This window comes from Hibiscus syriacus, unplaced genomic scaffold, assembly GCF_006381635.1.
Source record: "Hibiscus syriacus cultivar Baekdansim isolate YM2019G1 unplaced genomic scaffold, ASM638163v2 tig00111298_pilon, whole genome shotgun sequence".
NCBI classification, from domain to species: domain Eukaryota; kingdom Viridiplantae; phylum Streptophyta; class Magnoliopsida; order Malvales; family Malvaceae; genus Hibiscus; species Hibiscus syriacus.
In genome coordinates, this window is record NW_024063047.1 from 529,448 (window position 1) to 548,252 (window position 18,805).

General features: G+C 34.7%; 1 protein-coding gene and 1 pseudogene across 1 annotated transcript; both read right to left on the reverse strand.

Moving 5' to 3' along the window:
* Window positions 1–9,172: 9,172 nt before the first annotated feature.
* LOC120158016 lies at window positions 9,173–10,748 on the reverse strand (annotated as a pseudogene).
* A 6,545-nt stretch (window positions 10,749–17,293) lies between these two features.
* On the reverse strand, window positions 17,294–18,760 carry LOC120157992 (uncharacterized protein At3g28850-like). The gene is made up of 2 exons (XM_039168938.1): window positions 17,841–18,760; window positions 17,294–17,340 (listed from the first exon to the last, which is right to left on the reverse strand). The coding sequence occupies exon 1, from the start codon at window positions 18,615–18,617 to the stop codon at window positions 17,883–17,885; it is 735 nt and encodes a 244-aa protein (XP_039024869.1). The 5' UTR covers window positions 18,618–18,760; the 3' UTR covers window positions 17,294–17,340; window positions 17,841–17,882.
* Window positions 18,761–18,805: the final 45 nt, after the last annotated feature.

An 18,805-nucleotide genomic window follows, 5' to 3' on the forward strand; every position in this document is an offset into this window, starting at 1 on the left:
CTGGTCAAAGCTTTGAGTTCGATTTCAACTTCATGAAAAGGATTTCGTACTCAGAATTTTCCAGTTTCGACTCAACCTCACGGCGAGGGAGTTATTTTGTGATTTAAATTGACAAACCAGTCTTAGGATTTCAACTCTACAACAGAAGATATTCGATGGGGGTTGACCCTTATATGGATGATGTTGAATGGAAAGTGTGTCTTTTGATCTTTGCCCTATCCCCGTTGCACGACTATGGGCAAAGAGGGGCAGATGTAGACACACTTTATACGACTAATATATATTTATATATTATATATAATTATATATATATTATAAATATTATTATTATTATTTTAAAAACTAACACATTTTTACATTTTGTTTCATTTTTGTAACAGGCCCAAAATTGCATTTGGCCCAGCAGAAATCAGTGACCAAAATGGCCCAAATCCTACGTAACCCACATTAATTTAGGGTTTCTAGAAATCCTCATCCAGCGCCGTTTCCAGGAACCCCCAACGCCGTATCCCGTGTGAACTCTTTCTCACTCATGACTCCGGTCCTCACGACCACGCACTCTAACAGCCCGAGTTCTCCGGCGCAAGGACCTCAGCATCAACACCAACAACCCACAAGCAATTGAGTTAGAATAGGAATCGAATACTTAGAAAATCATAGGCTATAAATACATGTAATCCATCTGTTTTGTACTACGGATTGGATACGAAATAAAAACGGCAAATTTCCAACAAACCACAGAGAAATCACCACACACACAACTTCACAATAGTGAACACAATGAGTGTCCAAGCACTTGTGGAACATTTCGAAAAAGAAATAAAAGAGGTAGTCTTTACATTGTTATTTTCTTCTACTCTCTTGCATGTTGTATTTCCTTTGTCATTTGGTGCGAATCGAACCCGAAAAATTACTTTTTGGCCGATGAACAGGGGGGCCAACGAGATCTACCTATTTAGATCTAAATCTCCCGAGGTCGTTTTTTGAAAAAATATTCGGATATTTAAAATGGGGAGGGGAAAAGCTTTTAAAAAAGTCAAAAAAATTTTGGGTTTGCCGCCGATGAACGACAGCGACGAGGCGGCCATCGGCAAAGTGAAAGAACAAGAGGGGAGAGCTCGGTTTGGGAAAACATAACAAATGAAATTTTAAAACATATTTTTGGGTTATATAGTAGACCCGCGAGCCATCCGACCTGACCCGTTACATATCAGATCCACGTGTTTCCACGCAAAATTGGCAAAATCCCATTTTGATCCATTTGGTTTTTTTAAATGCCTATTTTGGTCCCAATATTGCATTTAAACCCCAAATCCGTTCTAATTTGACCACTTTATTTTGCTTTCTTTTCAGTTTGGTCCCGACCAACTTCAATTTGGATCATTAAATTTTAATACTTTTTAATTATTTGTTTTTTTTCGTATTATTTTTGTTATATATATATATATATATTTACGTTTTATTAATTTGATTATATAGTTTTGTATCATTAGTATTATTATATATATATTTATATTTTACATTTTTTCTTATATGTATATATATATATATATATATATATACTTTCGGTTTTTCTATTTCATATTATTTTTTATTTTATTATTATTATTTTACTTGTATATATGTTTATTTACTTTGTTATTCATTTTATTTTTTTATTTTTTTCCTTCCTTTTATTTGTTTTATTTATTTATATTTGCATTATCATTTTTTTAATTTAGTTGTTTGCTATGAATACGTTAGTGTTATTATTTTTCTTCATTCTATTTATTTCTTTTTATTCTATTCATTTTTATATTCATTTTTTTATCTTCTTTATTTTGTATTATTTTCCTTATTTCATTAGTTCTACATTCTTTATTATTCATTTATCTCTTCTAACACATATTTTGACTTTTAAATGGTACGCTTTCAAATCAATCAATTGTAAGTAGCTGAGATCGTTATTTTACCTTTTAATTTAAAGTTACATTTTTCTTAATTTAAGGTAACTGGAAATTATGTAGTACCGAAAGGGCAGTTCAAGGGTGCTAACCCTTCCTTGACTGTAACCGACTCCCGAATCCGACATATCACTGGTAAGACGCATATCAGGTAAGAAATAAGGTATCCGATCAACCATTTTTAATAAAATAAATGATCGGTGGTGACTCCAACCTAATTATTCAAGTCGAAGCCCGATTCCGGGGCCCAACCGAAAGACGGTTGCGACAGTAAGAAAATCATGTTTAATTATTATTTTACTCGATGAACCACTTTCATAATAATAAGAGCCTTGTAAATGTTGAAAAGTCGACAATTTTACAATTGCTTTCAAAACTTTCGGTGGAAAGTGTGCATATTAAATGCATCGAATTAATTAGTCAAATTTGGATGGTTGGCCTGCAGATTTTTATTGAAAATGTGAAAGTGTAAAATACCTAATTTAGTCACTTTACTTTTAGGGTATTTACAAGATTAGTCCTTAAGCTTCAACTATAAATACCCTAGCTCATTTAGCTTCAAAACCATCCCAAATCATTCTAGTTTTCTCCCAATACTAGAGAATTTAGAGAGTTTCTTGAGAGTTGTTTTTCTCCTTTTTATCGAGAGAGAATTATCATTGTTTTCTCCTTGGTAAATCGAGAGAAGTTGTAATTCATATTTTCTCATAGTGAAATTCTTCTACTGTTGCCCGTGGTTTTTACCCTATGTTATTTATGGGTTTTTTACGTAAATTTTGTGTCTCTTTTATCTTCATTTTTATTTTCTCAAATTATCAGTTGCGTTTTTGCTCTATCCGATAGCCGTCTTCCGCAACAATTGGTATCAGAGCCAAATTTGAGTGTGTAATATCTGTTTATTGTCTTTGTGGTTGTCACCAAAAGGTGGATCCTCCAACATAAGAAAGTAAGAAGGTATTACCCATTCTTTGAAGGTTCCAGAGAACTATTCACGATAGTGAAATAGTGGGAGCTATCCGTAATAGAATCTATTGCAACGAAATTTGATATTGAAAAATTCAATAGAGAAATTTTTCATTGTGAAAATTGAAGATGAAAGCTATCATGAGGAAAGACGATTGTCTAACAGCTATTAGTGAAAGGCTGGTAGATTTCATAGATGACAACAAATGGATCGAAATGGACGGGAATGCTATGAAAAACTTTCATCTGGCATTAGCAGATGAAGTATTGTCAAGCATCGAGGAGAAAAAGACAACTAAGGAGATATGGGATCATCTCACCAAATTGTACGAGGCCACATCGTTGCACAATAAAATCTTCCTTAAAAGGAAATTTTACACTATCCGGATGCCAGAATCTACTTCAGTGACGGAGCACTTAAACATGCTGAACACGTTATTTTCTTAGCTTACATCCTTAAGTTGTACAGTATGAGAACAAGAACATGCTGAACTTCTACTTCAAAGTCTACCTGATTTGTATGATCAACTCATCATCAACTTGACAAATAATAATGTCACCAGTCTAGTCTTCGATGATGTTGCAGCTGCTGTTCTACAAGAAGAAAATCGGTGCAAGAACAAGGAAGACAGATAAGTAAATCAGCGTTGACAACGATGAGAGGGAGATCAACAGAACGTGGCCAAAGCAGCAGTCACAAACATGGTAGATCAAAGTCGAGAAGTAAGAAGAATTTAAAGTGCTATAACTGTGGAAAGAATGGTCACTTGAAGAAAGATTGTTGGAGTCTAAATAAAAACTTCAATCCATAAGGCAATATTGTAAACACTTTAGATGATGGAGATGTTCTATGTTGTGAAGCGTCAACCACCGTAGAAGGTAGAAAGAGATATGCAGATATATGGCTCATTGATTCGGGAGCAACATATCACATGACCACAAGAAGAGAATGATTTCATCATTATGAACCTGTCTCAGGAGGATCTGTGTATAGTTGCAATGATCATGCCTTAGAGATCGTTAGCGTGGGAACCATCAAATTGAAGATGTATGATGGAACAATTAAAGTTGTTCGAGATGTGTGACACGTGAAAGGCCTTAAAAAAATTATTATCCTATGGATAGTTAGATAATAATGCAAGAAAGATTGAAACACAGAAAGGAATCATGAAGGTGTTCTATGGAGCGCTTGTGGTGCTAAAAGGCGAAAAGATAGCAACAAACTTGTACATGCTGAAGGGAGAGACTTTGCTAGAAGTAGAAGCCTCTGTTGCCTCATGTAGTTCAGATTCTGCAATGCTATGGCATCAGAAACTTGGACACATGTCAGAACAATGAATGAAAGTCCTTGTGGAGCAAAAGCTACTTCAGGCTTAACAAAAATATCACTTACTTTGTGTGAGCATTGTATAACAAGTAAGTAGCACCGGTTGAAATTCAACACGTCAAATTCTAGAGGCAAATGTGTTCTAGAATTGGTTCATTCTGACGTATGACAAGAACCAGTTACATCCCTAGGTGGAGCAAAATATTTTGTCTCATTTATTGATGATTACTCCATGAGATGTTGGGTGTACCCTATTAAGAAGAAGTCAGATGTGTTTTTCACTTTCAAAAACTTCAAAGCGCGGGTGAAACTTGATTCTGGAAATAAGATCAAGTGTTTCAGAACAGATAATGGAGGAGAATACACAAGTGAAGAATTTGATGACTTTTGTAGGAAAGAAGGCATCAAAAGACAGTTCACAGTGGCGAACACTCCTCAACAAAATGGAGTGGCAAAGTGGATGAACAAAACCTTGTTAGAAAGAACAAGAGCAATGTTGAGAGCTGCAAACCTAGAAAAATCATTTTGGGCAGAAACAATCAATACCTCCTGTTATTTGGTGAATTGAGCTCCCTCAACTGCAATAGAGCTGAAGACACCAATGGAGATGTGGACTGGTAAACCAGCTGATTATTCAAACCTCCATATATCTGAAAGTATTGTGTATGTGATGTACAACTCCCAAGAAATCTCAAAGCTGAATCCAAAATCCAGGAAATGCAAATTCTTGGGGTATGCTGATGGAGTAAAGGGGTATCACGTGTGGGATCCCACTGCCCGCAAAGTGATCATCAACAGGGATGTTATCTTTGTAGAAGATAAGCTACAAAGAAAAGAAGAAGATGATAACACTGAAAATTCAGAGACTACACAGATACATGTGGAAAATGAGTTTGAATATGGAGATTCTTCTGAAGCAGAACCAGCACATGATGAACAAGAACCAGAGAGTTCTGAAGCTCCAACAACTCGTCAATCATATTATGTGAGAAGACGTCCCAATTGGCACTCAGATTATGTTATAAAAGGAAATGTTGCATACCGCCTTTTAACAGAGGATGATGAGCCATCAACATACCAGGAGGCAATAAATTGCTCAGATGCTTCACTATGGATGATGGCAATGCAAGAAGAAATTGAAGCCCTTCATAAAAATAATACATGGGACTTTGTGCCACTACCACAAGGAATAAAGCCAATTGGTAACAAATGGGTTTTCAAAATCAAGAGAAATGGTAACGATCAAGTGGAGAGGTATCGTGCAAGACTGGTGGTTAAAAGATATGCTAAAAAAGAAGGTATTGATTTCAATGAAATATTTTCTCTTGTAGTTCGATTAACAACAGTTCGAGTAGTCTTGGCAATGTGTGCTATATTGAACTTACATCTAGAGCAACTAGATGTTAAAACAACTTTTCTTTATGGAAATCTTGAAGAAGAGATTTATATGCTCCAGCCTGAAGGTTTTGAAGAAGACGAAAAGAAGAACTTGGTTTGCAGGTTGAACAAATCTATGTACAATCTAAAGTAGGCGTCGAGGTGTTGGTATAATAGATTTGATTCCTTCATTATGTGCCTTGGATACAACAGACTTAATGCAGACCCTTGTGCTTATTTCAAGAGGTATGGTGATAACGATTTTGTTATATTGTTGTTGTATGTGGATGACATGTTGGTTGTAGGACCCAAAAAAGATCATATTGAAGATTTGAAGGCACAACTGGCTAGGGAATTTGAAATGAAGGACTTGGGATCAGCAAACAAGATTCTATGAATGCAAATTCACCGAGACAGAAGTACTAGGAAGATTTGGCTTTCACAAAAGAATTACTTGAAGAAAATCTTGTCACGATTCAACATACAAGATTGTAAGCCAATTTCTACCCCTCTTCCTATTAACTTCAAATTATCCTCCAGTATGAGTCCTAGCAGTGAAGAGATAGGATGAAGATGTCTCGAGTACCGTATGCATCAGCAGTGGGAAGTTTAATGTTTGCTATGATATGCACAAGGCCAGACATTGCACAAGCAGTGGGAGTGGTTAGTCGGTACATGGCGAATCCATGCAAAGAGCATTGGAATACATTGAAGAGGATCCTGAGATACATCAAAGGGACCTCAAATATTGCATTATGTTACGAGGATCAAACTTACTAATCAATGGGTATGTAGATTCTGACTATGTAGGGGATTTGGATAAAAGCAAATCTACTACATGATATGTGTTCAAAGCTGCTGGTGGAGCTGTAAGCTGGGTTTAAAAATTGCATTCAGTTGTGGCTACGTCCACAACAGAGGCAGAATATGTAGCAGCTACACAAGCCAGTAAAGAAACAATTTGGTTGAAGATGCTATTGGAGGAGCTTGGGCACAATCAAGAGTACGTCTCTCTGTTTTGTGAAGTAAAAGCGCCTTGCATCTAGCAAGGAATCCAATATTTCATTCAAGGACAAAGCACATACGAATTTAGTACCATTTCATTCATGAAAAGGTGGAAGAAGGGACGGTAGATATGCAGAAGATCATACCAAAGACAACATAGCAGATTTTATGACGAAGGCAATCAATGCTGATAAATTTACTTGGTGTCGATCCTCCTGTGGCCTGTCAGAGACGTAAGCAACATGAAGGTAAAAGGTAGAAAGAATGGTGTGAAGATACGATTGTTCCAATCTAATCTTCAAGTGGGAGATTGTTGAAAAGTTAGCAATTTTACAATTGCTTTCAAAACTTTCAGTGGAAAGTGTACATATTAAATGCACCAAATTAATTAGTCAAATTTGGATGGTTGGGCTACAGATTTTTGTTGAAAAATATGAAAAGGTTAAATACCCAATTTAGTCACTTTACTTTTAGGGTATTTACAAGATTAATCCTTAAGCTTCAACTATAAATACCCTAACTCATTTAGCTTCAAAACCATCCCAAATCATTCTAGCTTTCTCCCAATACTAGAGAATTTAGAGAGTTTCTTGAGAGTTGTTTTTCTCCTTTTTATCGAGAGAGAATTATCATTGTTTTCTCCTTGGTAGATCGAGAGAAGTTGTAATTCATATTTTTTCATAGTGAAATTCTTCTACTGTTGCCCGTGGTTTTTACCCTATATTATTTAGGGGTTTTCAACGTAAATTTTGTGTATCTTTTATCTTCATTTTTTTTTCTCAAATTATCAGTTGCGTTTTTTCTCTATCCGATAGTCGTCTTCCGCAACAGTAAAATGGCTTGTAAGATTGCACATCTGTCAAGGAACATCATCCAGGCCAGCTTGTCATCATCATACGGCTCCAACACCTCCGGATCGTAACATTCCTTCAGGCTACCGATCTCCGACTTGATCGTGTTGTATAAAATTTCATTTTTAAACCCCAATGTTCTTCACGAAATGAGCTGCTAATCGAAGCTTGAGTTGCTCGAAGCCATTGAGAGAGGGATCACCGTGATGGATAGGTCTGATCGAGATGACCCTCGGCTTGAAATACTTGATGAAATCATCGGGGATGCCGAGGGTTGATGGAACCCTTTGGATCAATGGTTTGGTCGAGGGTTTGAGCTGTTGATCACCTTCGAAAGCTTTGTCTAGTGACTCGAGTCTCTCTATATCGTCGTTGCTGAGATTAAAGCTCCTATGTGGTACTGAAATGACCAGCTCTGGGGATTTGTTAGTGTTGTTGTCCATATCTGTTTCATCGGTGGAAGCCGCTCCACCCGGACGACATTTTCAACTGACCTTTTCAAAAGTGATTAACAAGGTGATTTTGCAACTGGTTTTTGACAAATTTGGCTTTATATCTAGTATTATTGGCTAAGCGAGAGACGTTGGATAAAACTATCAAATGAACGATTTTATATTATAAATAGGGATGTACATAGGTGGGTGTTATTCAATAATTTGATTTATTTTGTGGTTCGTTTGTTAATACAATCAAATATATTTATATTTATCTTTTGTTCAAAATATTTTTGTTAGGTTCTAAGTCTTTTTTTTTTGTATGGTCTTTGTATGATATCAAGTAGCTAATTTCTTATATCAATGGTTATAGAAAATATTTAAATATGTGTTGAGTTTATTGTAATTCTGAATATTTCATCTTTTTAATAAAACTAATGGCTTTTATAATAAAAAAGGTAACAATTGGTTAGTGATCAAAATAAAAATAAAATGTAACATTAGATACATATTTACTAAAAAAAAATAAATGATCAAAATAAAAACACAAAAACATGATACCAAATAGGTAATTTACTCAATATAAAGTAGCACACATACACAAATAGTTAGATATTTAAAAATCATTGAACCGTCGAGTGTCTTCAAGCAACCTTCAATTTTTTGAATTAAATTTATATTTGTCGATCAAATATAATTTTATTATTATTTTAATTTATAATTTATTAGTTTCAAAAGCATGAATTGAAAATTTACCATTTTCGAGAGGTATTTGGCGTAAGCAAACATGTCAATTTTTGGCAGACTTTGCGTTATCATCCCTGCCAGAGAGAAGAAAATATATTAATGAAAGCCAGAAAATCCTTAAAACTTCAGTATTTGGGAAATGTTATCGTACAGCATTTGTGTTCAATGCTAGTCATTCGATTTAACCAAAAATCAATATTAGAAATTCCAAATGTCACAGTCTAATTAGAGAATAAAATTAATATCAAATTAAAAAAATATAAATACAAGTAAAATTATCAAATATATAATTATATCAATTTTTAAACTCTCGCATCAGTTTATCCTTTGAATGATAACAACAAATAACTTAATTAATATTATTTATATAGTTAATTGATTTTATTAAAAAAATAATAAATCAGTGATGTCAAATTAAAATATCTTTATAATTAAATGGAGACTCATATGGTTTACCCTTTTACTTTTTATGTTTTAAATTCTATGATAAATAAAATGGGATTGCCCAGACAAGAAAACGATATCTTACTTTATTGTGTAGTATGTCTGAAGAGCACTGAGAAGAAGTGCAGCAATGGCACCGACAAATGCTAAGAACGTCCAAGGGCTGTTAAAGTGTGTGTAGTAAGCTTGAGCCGCGTAATTGATCCAAATGTTGCGGCAATGATTCTGGACTTGCTGTTTCACGGGTGAGTAAACCGTCGGACTCGGAACCAAATCAGTGTTCATCTTGTTGAACAGCTTAGCTACTTCTTCGTCACTCCCCAGCCCATTGTAGAGTATCCCGGCGTCTCTCAGTTCCTTGACGTCTTCGGCTTCGTCGATGAGCGAATCAAGGAAGCAGATGTAAGAGGTGACGGTGAAGTCATTTTCGAAATCTGGGCACATTTCGTAGGCTATCAAGTTCATGAACTTTGGCCCCGTCGAGTCGTCCACCGTGATCGGCGGTAGCCATAGGTTTCCCCTACAGCACACGCGGCTGAAACTCACGTCCGTCAGGCAACTGGACGAGCTAGGTTTTAACCAAATCCCAGCGTTTCTCAGCTCCTTCACGTTACGGAAAGTGTGCGAATAATGCCTTTCGGTACTTCCTTCATCCTCGCAATATCTCTTCATAATTCCGAAAATCCAATCGCACACGAATTGGTTTTTCTCCTTTTCAAGGACGAACACAAAATTTGAAGAACACAAATTTATAAAATTTCAAAAAGAAAAAATATTATTAATAAAAAATATAAGAAGTATCTAAATTATAGTAAATCTTGAAATTTTCACCTTGTTCGTGTCCTTCCTCAAAATCAGCCTTTTCCGCAAACGATCCAGTAGATGAACCGCTTCTATTTCCTCCTGTTCTAGTAGAGAAGGCGGCTGAGGCTCTTTCATCTCTGCCGGAGTGATAACATGGTTCTCAATGAACTTTCTGACGACTCCATGAAAATTCTTCCGGATCCATTGCTGCTCGAGCTCGTAAGCAATCGAAGAACTTCGTGAGGCAATTGGTTTTGCAACAAGAACAAATCCAAGTACACAAACGTGAGCAAATCATTCTTAATGTTCATTTTGTTCGATAGAATTTCTTGTTCTTCGCCTTGTAAAATAGCTTGTAAGATTGCGCATCCGTCGAGGAAGAACATCCAGGTCAGCTTCTCATCATCATATGGCTCCAATACCTTCGGATCGTAGCATTTCTTCAAGCTACGATCTTCGTCTTGATTTTGTTGTATAACGTTTCCTTTTCTACTCCAATGTTCTTCACGAAATGTGCTGCTAATATGAGCTTGAGTTGCTCGGAACCATGGAGGGTGGGATCACCGTGGTGGATGGGTCCGATCGAGATGACCCTCGGCTTGAAATACTTGACGAAATCTTTGGGGATGCAGAGGGTTGATGGAACCTTTTGAATCAATGGTTTGTCTTTGGGTTCGAAGAGTTGATCGCCTTCGAAAGCTTTGTCTAATGACTTGAGTTTCTCGAGATCGCCATTGCAGAGAATGAAGTTCTCATCTTCTACTGAAATTGCTATCTCGGGTAATTTTCTGTTGCTGGGAAGCACTCCTCCGGGGACGCTGGTGGCGCCGGCTCCTTCCTCCTGGGATGACATTCTCAAAGACGAACAGTTCAAAGTGAATAACAAGTTTCGGCTCTGAGTGATGTTGGAGAAATATGGCGAACGGTCTGTTTTATAGGATAAAACACAACTCTACTTTCCTTTTAACATTTTTCGTTTTCTTTTCATTTAAGAATGGAATTTGAATGTTTCATATTGTTGTTTTATTGTTTATATTCGAAATTTGATAGTATAATTTAAATCATTTGCACGAATTTCGTGACTTCGGTGATAAAAGAATTATTGTTATTCCTTAAGGTCTCGTGTTCGAGCACGGCAATGTCAGGAGTACAAACGTTTAATGTCAAGTAGTTGAGAGTTATATTTGAACAAATAACACTTTATACTTACCCCAAATTTCTAAAAAAAAAATCATTTTTATGTGTTATCAATATACCAAATATATATTACTATATAGTAATACATCAAAACATAATCACCTTCGAATTTTAATATCTAAACATTATCTTTTCTCAAACCAAAAATAAAAATAAAAAGTGTTGATAAGCTAGATCAAAGAATTTATATCCATTCAAATCAGATTTAGGTGGTCTAATTAGAGATGGACAAAAAATTAAATCCTATTAGTTTTACACGTTATGTTTTATATGATTAATTTTAAAAAAAATAAATTTAGAATAAAATTTTCAAAAGAAAAGATTGAAATCAAATTTAAGGTACATTCATATTATCTCAACCCATGATACTTGTCACAATTCTCTTATAAATATGTTATTAGGGTTTTTGATTTAGGTGAATCAACCGTCTCTAAAGCAAATGATTAAAAGTTCTTAATTGATACCTCTAATCGTTTTTAGGTTATAAGTTTATTCATTATGAATAAAATTTCTCTTCCCTATACCTAAATAAAAATTATTCAAAAATAAATGAAAAAAATATACAAAGTTACTGACAAAAAATTTCTTCATATTATCGCCTATAATTACAAAATTACTCTTCAGTAATTATTGATCTATTAATCCGGATTGAATACTGCAGAGACAAGGGTGACATTCTTAATGAAGTTTGCTCTATTCACAAACATCAGTAGTCGAACCTATGACTTTACTTAAGGGATTTAGTACTTTATTACACTAGACCAACTGAAGGTTGGTATATATATATATATATATATATATGTATGTAAAGTATAAGTGTGTTCTAAAGCTTTGATTTGTTTATGACTTTTGGAATAAAATTGTTCTTTAAAAAAAGTAATTTATTTTATTCCAAACTTCAACATAATTATTCCACGTTGTTTGTCAATTAGGAAACGCATATATATCACACGCGAAACATATTGCTTTGTTTATTATTTTAGTTTAATCTTTTTTTCTAATTCTTTTCATAGTCTATCATATAGAATGTATACTAATGATTTTAATATTATGCATTGAAGTAATTTTTTTAGAATTTAAAATTAATTCTAAAACCTATTTTCTATTTTTATAACAAAAATAAATACTAATAATTTTTAATATTATAAATTAAGTTGCTTTGGTATTGTTGATAAAAATTAGTTATCGCAACAGATTAAGATAGGTTTTTGTCAACCCGAATTGATTTAAATATTATATCTCTTCATCCAATTCAATTCGAGTATAGGAAGATTCAATTCGATTTGAAATCTAATCCGAAATTTAAAGTTAAATTTCACACCTAATGAATTTGGCATGATACAAATACTAATAATCATTTTTTTATTTAATAAAATGTGGAGCTAATTGAAAAAAATATAGAGAGAAGAACATTATAATAATTATTCCTAAAAATATAGAGAATAATTATATTATTATATGGGATTAAGTCAAATTAATTTTTCATGATAAACATAAAATGGGCTCGATTAGACCTATTTAAAAAGAAAATCTGAACTAAATCGAATTCTAATTAAAATTAATCTTATAAGGTTAGTTCGATCAAAATTTATCGAGTTCAAATAAAGCTATAATTCTAAATCTTTGTATAATTTTTTTGTACTTGATACTAAATGTAAAGTATTTAGTATATCTTGAGATTTACATTATAAAACTTTACTAAGATCATTGGTGCTCAATAAATCTATCATGAAGTGCAAGACGAATACAAATCAAAAGATGTCATCACATCATAAATATATATGCTTTGCTTCTCTCATTCAATTTCCATCACTTATGATGTTCTTGAGAACATAACAAGTAGCATCAAACATCTTGAGTAAGCTATGAGAGAATTAAATGTGAACCCCACCTTGTATCTCCTACACGCTATAAAGTAACAACTTGATTTTTCCCCTTTCCTGATTCTAACCCTTCAAGAGCAATCATAACTTCGATATAACTTGCTTGGGCATATTTCAATTGATCTTGTCTCTTATACGAAGAGATAACTAAATTTATAATGACAGTGAAATATGAAAAAAATGTGCTACTGGAATCACTTTTTTAGATATTGTCACCAAAGGTCGATTGTAATCTATGAGCAAGACAATAAATGTAATAAATTTATGATGATAGTCAAATATGAGAAAAATTGTGTTACTCGAATCACTTCTTATACGAAGAGATAACTAAATTTATGATGATAGTCAAATATGAGAAAAATTGTGCTGCTGGAATCACTTCTTTTGATAATTTCACCAAGGTCAATTGTAATCTATGAGCAAGACAATGAATGTAATAAGCAAATGAACATTCTTTAAGGAGTAATGCTTTTAAACCATTAAATTCACCACGCATATTGCTAGCTCCATTGTATCATTGACCTCTTATGTCTTTCACTTTCAAACAATGACGTGAAAGAACATCACAAATCTCTTTTTCCATACAAACGAAGTAGTTTCCTTCACATGGACTAGATCAAAAAATCTTTCACGTATAAAACCTTCTTTGTCAACATATCTCAACACAATCGTCATTTGCTCCATTTTCAATTTATCATAGGTTTCATCAACTATGAAACAAAACTTTTATTCTCCAATTTCATCTTCGAATATACTTTTGTATCCTAGATTAAAAAGATAAAGAATTTCTTTTGAATTCTCGGAGAAACATACTTTGAATTTTTTGGATCATTGTTCAAAACTGTTGTAACCTTATCATTGTAAGAAGCCAAGAAATTTATTAATTCAAAAAAGTTTTCGTGATTAATTGAATCTTCCGTTTCATCGTGACCTTGTAAAACTCAACCTTGAAAGGTTAACCACTTCATAGCTTCTATAGAAACTTTGAGTTACAACTGATTTCTTGCAACTTGTTGAGAAGTTTGTTTCTCGATCACCTTTTGAGTATGTTGAAGAGAGTTTCTCAAATCATGATAGTTTTTCATGGCATTAACTTTCTTCCAAGATCAAAAGCCATCACGAGCAAAAGAATTTGATCCAAAACGTCTAGTGGGTTTATTAAAGAGAAAACATGGAAAACAATAAGCGACGTCCTTGATTGGTGAACATTCCAACCAATTAGGAAATAATTTATACCACAAAGCCAAAAATTGTCGTCTATTCTTATCAACATATTTCGGATCATTAGAAGGAATAGCTTGATAAGGTCCCCTGTTGATATATGCTCTGCGAGAATCATCTTATTGATTTGAAGGAAAATCTCAAATAAAATTCCGTATTCTAGGATCACACTCAATAGTAGATGCATCAAAGGTTTTTTGTTCAACTCTTACAGCTTTACTTGGATAATTATCAACCTCAGAAGAACTAACAGGTATCAAACTTGGATTTGGAGAGCTTTTACTAGTATTAGGACAATCACTATTGAATTCAGACACCGTTTGACCAACCAAATTTTCGGTATGAGAAGAATCAATATTATTATTGGGGACTCTTTCTTTTGAAAAAAAGAATCGATTTTCCGATTACCCATATTTTGAACTGTAGAGGTTCTGCACTTTTCTGTTTCTTGAAAACAATGTAACTATGTAAGAGAAATATTATCAAATATTAATGATAAATTTTCAAAATTCATTATCAAGATATTCGAATGCAAGAGAATTAAATATTTAAAATTAATAATTGTACTTACCAACAAAGAAGAGCGGATGTTCAACTTGGGTGTGATTTATGAGAAGATCAAAATTTAAATTAAGCAAGAGTGAATCAGATGCGATGATGATCGAATGCACGATTCGCTCCCTACATCGACACCAAAACCCCTTGCAAATTGCAATCGAATGAAAAAGGGGAATTTAATCCTGCACAGTCTGGGTAATGGCCAACGGTCGGAAGGTGCTTACTCCAATGGACGCGTTGTGCAAGAGAGAAACTGATAAAACTTAAACCCTTCGGGCTGGGGGTCCTAGGAGGCAGTACTAAGAGCTTTGACACAGACCGAGAATAAAAAGAGTAGAATCTTACTGACAACGAAGGTAGGGCGTCGTTGAATCGCTGGATGCGGTGGTGCCGATCCGGGTGTTTGAACTTTGAAGGGAGAAGACAAAGCACTATGGAATTTATCATAGTTAAAGAAAAATAGGATTGAAATTATAAGAAAATTAAAAGAGTAAAAGAACCAGTTCGAGTTCAACAATGGTTAAGGGTTTAAGTTTCGAAAGAATCAAAAAGGGTAAATCATAGGAAAAAATCATCAGGGTTTCAAGGGTTTCTAAAATGGCACTATTTTTCCATATTTTACAATTTAACCTTTGATTTTTGAATCCTTACAATTTACTCTATATCTCTAATTAAAAGTAAAGATAACCCTATATTATAAATTTAAGGTACGGAATTATAAAATTCCAGGGACAAAGCTAAATTTTTAATAAAAAATATAAAAAAAATTGTATGAAAAATTAAAATTCTAGGGGCGACTGCCCCCACCCGCCCCTTAGATCCATCCCTGTCGATAACGACAATATTAATCTCGATCATCGATCATTCTCACTTTTTAACTTCTTTCGTCTTTGCTTTTTCATGTCCTCTTTCTCCCTCTCCCCTCTTTGTATTATTTCATTTTCTATCATCTCTTTATCGTTATCTCCAACTTTGTCGTTTCAATGTTTTTAAGTTGACAGTGTTCATATAGGGATAGACACATGGTTTTATGTTAAGAGAGACGGATCTATAAAATTTTAGAGATAAACAAACTTATAAAATTTTAAGAGGTGAAAACATATTATCAACAAAAAAATTAAAATATAAAAAAAAATAACAATTACTCCTTCGTCCCTTCCGGTCTATCCGTGGTTCCATGACAGTTTTGGCACAATAACTTGGTTTGAGTGCTTTCCATCGTCTTGGATGGTTCCTTTAATTTCACTCATATCAAATGTTATATTTTATGAAGAAGAACTCGTTATTCTAACAGTTAACGTCCAATCCTTTGTAAAAAATATATCCGTATTCTATAACAAAATTCTTACTAATATTAATATTTCACCGCCCCGACCGGTGATCGCTTCTCCATCAATGTACCTCCCACCATTTAATGTTCTTTTTTTTAATGAAATTTTACCATTGACAACAAAAAGGCGACATCTGAACCTACGTTTACTAGTGATGGCAGTATGACCGAACCCGACGGGGGAAAAATCAAAACCCGGTCAAGTTCGGGTCAGTCGGGTTGAATGATATCGGGGTCGGGTTCGGGTTTGGGGATTTTTTTTCGGGGATATTTTCGGGTCGGGTTAAGGTATCCCGCCCCACCCCGATTATATATATAATATTTTATATTTTTTATTAATTATATATAAAATATTTTCGGGTTCGGTTATAATATTTCGGGTCGGGTTCGGGGATGGGGCAAAAAAATCCCCGACGGGGTGCCCCGATAAAAAACCCGTCGGGAATCGGGTCGGGGACTGGAATTTATTTCGGGTTCGGGGACGGGCGAGCAAAATCCACCCGAACCCGACCCGTTGTCATTCCTAACGTTTACTTCAAGTCTTTAAGGTTAATTTAGCGGAAATTTTAAAATACAATTTATTGATATAAGATTAAAAAATAATACAAAATAATTATAATTGAAAATCTTATTATGAGTATAATTTTTTTACGCTGAATCATTATTATTTTTATAACAATTTTGATTAAACTTCATAATATAATTTTTCGGTTGCAATTAAAAGTATTATAAATTTATATATATTTTTAAATTAAACAAAATAATATTTTAAGTTAAAAATCAATTTAAGCATTATCCAGCCCAATTATCCATCTTGTATGCAGTAACTGCAATGCCCAAAATCGTCGGGTGTAGTGCACAGCACATGGTTCTCTTAATGGTTGCCGATTGACAACATTGACTGTGCAACAATGGGGACACACCAGACTGTCCATCGTACTCCTTTCTGCACTCTCACAACCATTCATTTCTACTCTTCTACACTCTTCAATACTGTATTTAAAGCAATCCATATTGCTTAAACTCCACGATGATGATCTGATAAACTTAAAAAATGGGATATTTAGCATCAAAATTGGATCTTTATTACATTATTATGATCATTATCTTTTTGATTTCATGCAGTTCATAAGGGTAATGTGAACAACAAGAACAATCTGCTGAACATGTATATAGACAGGCCCACAACTAATGAAACCAACATCAAAGACAGATAATCATTGCTCCGACTCGACTGTCGGGTCCGAGCAACATATTCAGAAACAATTATGCATGTGCATCCCCAAATTCAGAATTGGCTCAGTTTATGAAGAGCAACAGGCAGGGCACCCTCTCAACCTAGCCTCATAATCTTCAAACACTTTTCTGCTTCCATTACAGTTGGGGAATGACACGAACCTGGCATCCCCGCAGCCTTCGCAAACTACCCCGGGATATCGAACTGGAAACCCTGCCAGAAGCTTTGACAATTCACCATTTTCATTGAGCTGTTTAATCTCTTCAACCCCACCGATGTATAATTAACCCTTTAATTATTATTATTATCCTTTTTGATTTCATACACTTCATAAGGGAAATGAACAACGAGAACAATCTGCTGAACAAGTAGCATATAGACAGACCCACAAATTATGGAACTAACATCAAACAAAACAGTACAGCTACAAATATTAATTGCTCCGATTCTAATGTCGAAATACATTTTCGGACATATATAATCGAGTCGGAGTAACATATACCTTAATCCGCAGATTAAATGGAAAGAATCATGCATCCCCAAATCCAGCATTGACTCAGTTTATGAAGAGCAACAAGCAGGGCACCTTACCAACCCATTTTCATTGCAATCCGGGCACCTTCTCAACCTATCATCTTCTTCAAACACTTTCCTGCTTCCATTACAGTTGTGGCACGGCACAAACCTTGCATCGCCGCAGCCTTCGCAAACGATCCCGGGATCTCGAACCGGAAACCCTGACAGAAGCTTTGATAATTCACCATTTTCATTAAGCAGTTTAATCTCTTCAACGCCACCAATGTGTTTCCCCCTGATGAACACTTGAGGCAGGCAAATTATTTTCCCTCCCAGTAGAGACTGCAACTCGTTTCTGTACATGGAATCCATTGAAATGTCCCTCTCATCGACTGCAACTCTAAAACCTCTGAATATCATTTTAACACAACAGCAATCCTCGTATGTTTTCCGTATCCCCCTTAAGCTAGTGAAGTATAAAACGATTTTGGACTCAGTGCTTGGCACTTTGACCCAGCTATCAGATAGTGAAGAAGTGCATGACGGGCTTGAAGAAGAACATACGGAGATTGTGGTTTTGGATTCGTTTACTAATTGCCTTGAAGATAAGGCTCTTCTGTAGCTTGAAACCACGTTAGGGTCAAGCTTTGAAAGCAATGATTCTTCAGATAAATGCTTCCACAATGGTTTTGTTAATGATGGAATCTCCTTTGTACGAGTATTAAACATAGATTTAGGCTTACCCAGATATAAATCGCCGCAATCGTCAAGCCCATCCATGAGTTCCCATGTGTTGATGACTGAGTCCGGTGACAATGACTCGTCTTGGTCCACATGAACCGGCGAGTCGTCGCCTTGGGTGGTGTCGATTGCTGACTTTTGGATGTCGATGAGTGAAAGAGAGCCGTAGGTGGTGGAAGTTAACGAAACGAGGTGGTGGCTATCGCCTTTTCTCAGTGGAGGGTGTG

Coding starts and splice junctions, on each gene's coding strand:
- LOC120157992 (XM_039168938.1), bottom strand. CDS start 18,617: ATGGATGGGCTTGACGATTGCGGCGATTTATATCTGGGTAAGCCTAAA.